The sequence below is a fragment of the Zonotrichia albicollis genome, chromosome 12 (assembly GCF_047830755.1).
Source record: "Zonotrichia albicollis isolate bZonAlb1 chromosome 12, bZonAlb1.hap1, whole genome shotgun sequence".
NCBI lineage: Eukaryota > Metazoa > Chordata > Aves > Passeriformes > Passerellidae > Zonotrichia > Zonotrichia albicollis.
The window spans coordinates 16,428,372-16,435,986 of NC_133830.1; the positions used below are offsets into that span (position 1 = coordinate 16,428,372).

The 7,615-nt window shown below is 49.6% G+C and overlaps 1 protein-coding gene across 1 annotated transcript in view; it reads right to left on the reverse strand.

The window, feature by feature from the left end:
* Positions 1 to 6,761, reverse strand: part of DCAF1 (DDB1 and CUL4 associated factor 1) — a 48,698-nt gene extending 41,937 nt beyond the window's left edge. The window contains exons 1-2 of the mRNA XM_074550062.1: positions 6,606 to 6,761; positions 464 to 581 (exon numbers count right to left, since the gene is read on the reverse strand). Coding sequence (XP_074406163.1) covers positions 464 to 573 — 110 coding nt within the window. The 5' untranslated portion in view covers positions 574 to 581; positions 6,606 to 6,761. The remainder of the gene's footprint in view (positions 1 to 463; positions 582 to 6,605) is intronic.
* Positions 6,762 to 7,615: the final 854 nt, after the last annotated feature.

Here is a 7,615-nt window from a genome sequence, read left to right on the forward strand (position 1 = left end):
CAATGCCACTCGACCATCACACAGCTTAAAAAACAATCAGGTTTTAAAATTTCACTTTAAACATACCCTATGAGCTTCACTAATACCTTCTCAATATAGCTCCTCCTACTCACCCTATTCTCACCCTTTCATTTAATCTGATCAACATCACTGCAATCTCAAACCTCTCACACCTTGCTTCCCACCACAATGAATGTTTTACAAGCTTCAAGTAAAGATACCAAAGTTATTTCAAACATTTAATGATGCTCCTGACTTCTGCTATTTCAGAGAATTTGTAGAGGCAGCGTAAGATGTCATTAAAAGTTTTTATTTAAATACCACACTAATGGCTCATTTTCTAGACCAAGAAAATGAATTACAGATTATCAGGTATGTGAACACCTCAAGAAAAAACAAGGTAAAAGCTGCTGTCATGTAACTTCAGCCATTCAGCCTTAGGGATTTGCTCAATAGATCTTACCTGGTGAGGATAGGGACCATGTCTTGCCCGCTGCCATGTTCTTTCTCCCATTGCTCAAGCAAGGTAGTGAGCTCAGCCTTGGAGTCCACATGCCCAGATCCTGAAGTCATGGCTTAGCCTAAGGCAGAGGTAACAACCGGGACAAAAAAAAGGCATAAAAATGAGCAAGAAATCCCACTCTTTTATTCTTTTATTCTTTGAAACAATCTAAATTAAATATTAGAAGTAATTTGAAAGAGGCAAATAATACACAGCAAAAAGGAGTGAGAAGACAAAGTGACAGAACAGTGCTTTCAAATGTGAAAGTTTCTTTCCAGTCCTTTGCCTGCAGACTAAAGCACATGTGCACCTCTGAACACAAGTCCTGACTGGTGCTCCCCAGCCCTGACCAGGCTGTCTGGAATGCACAGCTCACCACAGCTGTGTTCACTGCCTGAGCCTTTCAAAAGCTCTACCTCAACTCCAGGAGCAGACCTGAGTTACCCTTTGTGGTGATTTACTCAAGAACCAACCCAGCCAGGACAGCAAAATTGTGATCAGTGTCCTCATCCCATTTTAATGCCCTGCAGGCAGCGCTGGAGGTGCCAACAAACTCCTGGGGCCCACAGTGCTGAGGAGCAGAGGCAGCCCCCGAGTGCTGCAGGCAGCGGGAGCAGCCCCAGGGCAGCCATGGCGGCAAAGAGGCGGGCACTGCTCCCTCAGGGCCTGCACAGCTCCTCCAGGGCTTCCACTGCTCCCTCAGGGCCTGCACAGCTCCTCCAGGGCTTCCAACACTCCCTCTGGGCCTGCACAGCTCCTCCAGGGCTTCCACTGCTCCCTCAGGGCCTGCACAGCTCCTCCAGGGCTTCCACCGCTCCCTCAGGGTCTGCACAGCTCCTCCAGGGCTTCCATTGCTCCCTCAGGGCCTGCACAGCTCCTCCAGGGCTTCCACTGCTCCCTCAGGGCCTGCACAGCTCCTCCAGGGCTTCCACTGCTCCCTCAGGGCCTGCACAGCTCCTCCAGGGATTCCACTGCTCCCTCAGGGTCTGCACAGCTCCCCCAGGGCTCCCAAGAACAGCCACTGGCTCCAGGAGAAAGGGAGGATGATCACAGGAGGGAGCACTGGAGCAATTACTTCAGATTTATCAACCTTTACTTGCATGACAGCAGCTGACAGAAGATTTATCTTCTCATCCTCAAAAGTGAGATACTCCTACAGCACTGAGTGACTTGTTGAAGTATCATTTAATGAAGGGAACTATCACTGTAGGTTCTGTTTAAGCCTTTAAATTTCCAGGTGTCAGCTTTTGTCGAACTGATAAAAACCTACTAGAAATATTAACAGCTTCAACTAGAACAAAATCTGTCTCAAGGTACTGCCATGCCCCTAGTTTCCAACCTGACAGACTGTGATTGCTGTGAAGAGTTGTAATTTCTGGAGGAAGGAATACCCAAACCTAATTCATAAACTGACTTGGTATTGGATGCAGGGGAGAGTACACCAAGCAAAACAGATTTCTTCACATCCAAAAACACACAAAGGTTTCCAGCATTTCATTAGCCGTAACATAGCCAATACCCATCTGTCATGAGATTAAATACCCATTTGTCATAACTGACCCAGAGAAAGAAGCTTTCAAACCAGTGTTAAATACAGAAGTGTTTAAGACAGTGACATACACATCAGCTCCTGAAGTACATGTTCAGGAGTCAGTCAAAAGGCAAACTAAAGGCAGCCATGGCAGAGATTACACATGCATTTATAGCCCAAGCTGTCTCTGAAAAACATCCCCACAATTTAATTGTGTGCTGGACACCTCCAATTGGTTTAAAACTTCTCACTCAGGGAATGGATGAACAATCCTACAGTTCTACCTCTTGTCTCATAGGTGCTCCTGAATTTAACGTACTGTGACTGGTTAGTTAATGGGAAACATGAAGTTAAGAACACTGGCTGAAGATTAAATTGGCAGAAACTGCACAGAAGTTATCAGCCAAAGACTATGAAAAGATAAACCTGTGACTACTAGAATACCATTTTGTTAAGTACTATATGCACTGGACATATGCTAACAAAAAAACTACCTAAGCATGAAGAAAGATAATGCTTCCTAAATCACAAGTAATTATGATTTTATCTAGGGCACTCATTATTCATTCATTCATTTCAGAGCTACATCGGGAAATTCAATGCAAATGCATAAATTGCTTAGGAAGAAACACTACCTAGATGCAGGTAAAAACATAATGAGATTGTACACACAGACACACTCCCAAAACACCTTCAAAAATAAAAACTACTCCAAGCTCATTAAGTTCCATTTCCTTTTTCATTAACTGAACACCACTTGCCAGCAGCTCTTCAGAGCTTTTAAATATCACAGAAAAACATTCAGACAAATCCACTCTGGGCCTCAGAACCCAAGTGCTGTAACAGAATCCACATTCAGACATCCCTATCTCCATTCTGTACTCAAGCAAAAAGGGCCCTGTGACCTCAGAGCTTGTTCAGGGCCTGTGCAGGCTCCCCTGCAACCTGGAAAACAATTCACTTCCTCTAACAACCCTCAACTACTCCTGCTGGAAAACAGAAAAGGTTCAGCAGTACCTGCAACAGGTCAACAGAGTCCCAGCCAGAACACCACAGGAACTGCTCACTGCCCTCTGGGACACCTTGTGCTACCCCAAAACCAAGTGAACAATCCCAGTTATCCCTAAAACCTGCCTCAATAAAGCTCATTATTGGTCTAAATAACTGCTGCTGACAGAGCTGTTTTCCTAAAATGAAGTTATAGCATAGAAATGCCACCCTTTCTACTGGGACTCAGCAGTGACAATGAATGTCTTGCCAAGGCACCTCCTCTCTTCCACAGACTTATCCCTTCCAGTCTATTCAAATAAATACAATTATTTTAGATGGCAGTACAGAAACTCCTACTGTGCTCACTTTTTTCAAGAATTCCACCTTAAATCAAAGTGAAGAGCTCTGCAGAGAAGACAAGAACATAAATGAAATGAACCAACCTGTAACTGTCAGCAACACACCTAGCCTGATGGAGAGAAAACCTGGGAGAACAGCTCTGACTTTCACTCCTTCCCTTTTCAGCACAAATTGCTGAAAAAATCCAATCTTAAATTGCTCTCCAAGAACCAGCAAAACCCATCAGATTTAAATTTGGGGAGGGGAGGGGGCAGAGGGATGTTATTTTTTTCTCTTAATAAGTTTTGAAAATCACAGCCTACTACAGATTTCACTTTGAACATCTAATAAGCTAAGGAATGGGAATTTATCCCAAACAGTGTTATTGCCAAAATACATTTAGAATCAATATTAACAAAACATAAAGCACTTACTCAAAGGATTTGACATTGAAAGACAAATATTTGCAGTCTCAGCCACCTTGGTGGCCACTGCAAAGCCAGATGTGGCTGTTCCAGCACACTGTGCCTGGTGCTCCTGGCACTGCTCTAATGCCAATCACTGCCTGGCATTGAATGCTGTGCCACAGCAAAGGCTCTAATGCCAAACACTGCCTGGCACTGCTGTGCCACAGCAAAGGCTACAATGCCAAACACTGCCTGGCATTGATTGCTGTGCCACAGCAAAGGCTGCAATGCCAAACACTGCCTGGCATTGCTGTGCCACAGCAAAGGCTGCAATGCCAAACACTGCCTGGCATTGATTGCTGTGCCACAGCAAAGGCTCTAATGCCAAACACTGCCTGGCATTGCTGTGCCACAGCAAAGGCTGCAATGCCAAACACTGCCTGGCATTGATTGCAGTGCCACAGCAAAGGCTGCAATGCCAAACACTGCCTGGCACTGCTGTGCCACAGCAAAGGCTGCAATGCCAAACACTGCCTGGCACTGCTGTGCCACAGCAAAGGCTGCAATGCCAAACACTGCCTGGCATTGCTGTGCCACAGCAAAGGCTGCAATGCCAAACACTGCCTGGCATTGCTGTGCCACAGCAAAGCCTCTAATGCCAAACAGTGCCTGGCACTGCTGTGCCACAGCAAAGGCTGCAATGCCAAACACTGCCTGGCATTGCTGTGCCACTGCAAAGGCTCTAATGCCAAACAGTGCCTGGCACTGCTGTGCCACAGCAAAGCCTCTAATGCCAAACACTGCCTGGCATTGCTGTGCCACAGCAAAGGCTCTAATGCCAAACACTGCCTGGCACTGCTGTGCCACAGCAAAGCCTCTAATGCCAAACAGTGCCTGGCACTGCTGTGCCACAGCAAAGCATTTATGGGCATTTCTCTCTTCTGAGCTTGGCTGTAAGAATGTGACACTAAAGGGAAACCCAGAGAGTACTGAGACACAGATTCCTCAAGGTGCTCTCATGTTTTTGAAACCTCTGACACTTGAGTCACCTCAGTGAGACACCTCTGAACAGTGAGGAAATCAAATTCCAGTGACCTCTCACCACAAACCCTGCCTGAGTGCCTGGAGCAGTTGGAGCAATCCAGCTCCACCCTGCTGTCCAGTGCAGCCTCACACCAACTGCAACACCACTGCAGCTCTTTCCCTGACTGATGCTGAGCTCAGGGAAAGGATCAGCAGGCTCTGAACACACTGACTCCCCACAGATAAACATTTTAAAGCATGAAATCTCTTAGAGAATATAAACACACTTGTAAAATCTGAAAACCAACAGTTTGGTTATTTGGGAAATGAACATAAAAGGCCTAACTTAGCAATTTAAATGCAAAATGAATGAGCTATATAATAAAACAAAAAATTATATGTCAAGCAAAAAAAAAAATCTCCCAAAAACCACAATTTTGATCAACTTTGTAGGAAGATTGCACATTTAAACTAATGCTCACATTAAAGGACAAAAATTACATGAAGATTTGTAATTCCACATGCACAGGGGCAACTCAAATTCCAATAACTGCACTTTGGGCCAGCTTAAATAGTCCAGTTTGACATTGTTCCCAAAACTGATTCTAAGTATGGCTGAGGACAAAATGTAGGGAAGACTAATGTGCCACTAATGAGTTGGAATCTAGTTAATTGCCAAGCAAAGCTGAGCAGTACATTTTTAGGTTCATTTATGCTAATGCTTTAACACAAATAATTCCTTACTTTAGGAAAAAATAAAATTCTCCCTCCCATCACAAATATCCTTTAAAGAGATGAGGCACCTGACAGATATTTGTCTAAACCTGTTGAGCCTGAAATAACCACGTGGAAGTTAAAGTATCACAAAGTGTCAACACTGAAATTCACTTGTGGAAATAACAAAGCCACCAAGTAAGAAAAGCCTCAGAATCTCTGGAGCACAAAAATGTGGTTTGATGTCCTTCCTACACTGAGGGAAGGCTACGTTTGTTCAACTTCTTGTTTGACAGAGCTCCAAATTGGCTGTTATACTGAACATATCCCTAATGTTGCCTTTAAGTATTTGCTTAAAAACTCAGTTGTTTTGGGTTTTTTCTTTTTTTTTTTTTTTTTAATTAAGGCATTTTAAGGACACGAAAAATTTCTCCTTTTACAAAATAAACTTAGAACTACGTTCTGATCTGGCACGACAAGCCCAAAAAACAGGAACAAACTTCTGCTGTCTACAAAATAAGGGGGGAAAAAAAAAAGAAAAAAAAAAAAAAGCCCCGCTCCGCTCCGTTTCAACACCAATTGCTCTTCGCAGGGCTGCAAGGGGAAACACGCGGGCCGCGCCTCGCGGGGGCGGCCGGTGACAGCTGCCGGGGGGTCCCGCACGGCCCGGCCCGGCTCCGCGGGACGCACGGGCGGCCCCAACGTTTAGAGGTCGGCAGAGACCAGAGCGGGGGAGCGAAGGGCCAGAGATCCGCCCGCCCGAGCGGGCCCGGCGCAGGAGGAAGAGCCGGCGCAGGGGGCGGGCCGGGCCAGGCGGGGCGGCGCAGGCCCGGTCCCGCCGGGGGGGACGGGACGGGACGGGGGGGACAGGCCAGGCCAGGCCAGGCCGGGCCCACCGGGCCCCCCGCCCCGAGGGCGCCCCCTAGTGCGGGGGCGGACCCGCAGCCGACCCCGCGCCCCTGAGGCGCCCCCCCCAACACCCCGCGCCGCTGCCCCTGCCCGGCGCGGAGGCCGCGGCCGCCAACCGGCCCGGCCCGGCCCGGCGAGGCTCCGGGGAAGCGGCGGCGGCGGCGCGTCCCGCCCACCCCGGCCCCCGTACCTGAGCGCTGCCCCGCGGTGCCGCCGCCGCCCCCGGCCCCTGCTGCCGGCCCCGCACACCCCGCGGCGGCCGCGATCGCTCTGGAGGGCGCACACTTTTTTGCGTCACCGCGCTGCGTCACGGCGAGCGCGTCACGGCCCTGAGGGTGAGGGGAGGGGGCCGGGCGCTCGGCCGGCCTGCCGGGAAAGGGAGTTCGCGCGGGGCGCATGCGCATCCTTCGGAGCTGCCGCCGCAGGGGGTGCTGGGAGCTGTAGTTCTTGGTGCGCCGCCATTGACCAGTGCCGTGGCTCCGGGCGGGGCGGTTGGTGCTCCACCAGGCGCTCTCCGGGAGAGGGGCGAGGCTGTTGGCTCCGCGGCTCGGCGTGACACGGAGGAGCCGCCAAACAGCAGCTGTCGGCCCCGATACCTGCGTGTCCGCCCCGATAGCGGCGCGTTGATGGGCACGCCGCCATCCGCCCTGCAGCCCCACGGCGGGACATCACCAGCTGCGCCTGCTGTTCCTTTCCCTAGGCTGGACATTGTTCGCTGTGGTGTTCACCTCCAGCTGGACAGCGAGGTGTTCCACAGGGAGGGGAGCTTGCAGGAGAGCTCGGCTCCTGCCCCAGAGTGATTCCTCCTCCTGTTTCCAGCTTGATAAGGAACCGCGTCCTGCTGCTTCACACTTAAACCAGTGCTGGTTTTGGCAGCTGTGGTTAAACCCCACTGCGGAACTGAGCACCCACCTCCACCCTGCCCTGGACCATAACAAAAGAGGAAGAGGAGACTCCTCTTCCCACGTTCCCACCCTCCCTGCAGCTGCTCATTATGAGCTCGGAGAGCTCCTCCACATCCCTGTCCTTCCCTCCGTCACTGCAGAAGTTATGCACCTGCCTACCATGGGAGAGTCTGTGCAAAGAAACCAGCACTGCACAGCCCATCCCTGGGTGCCTTCCACGTCCTGCTCCTTTGGGATTGCTTTTCTTTGTTGGTTCCACAGTGGGAGTATCCCTGCTCTGTGTACTTCACAGTCA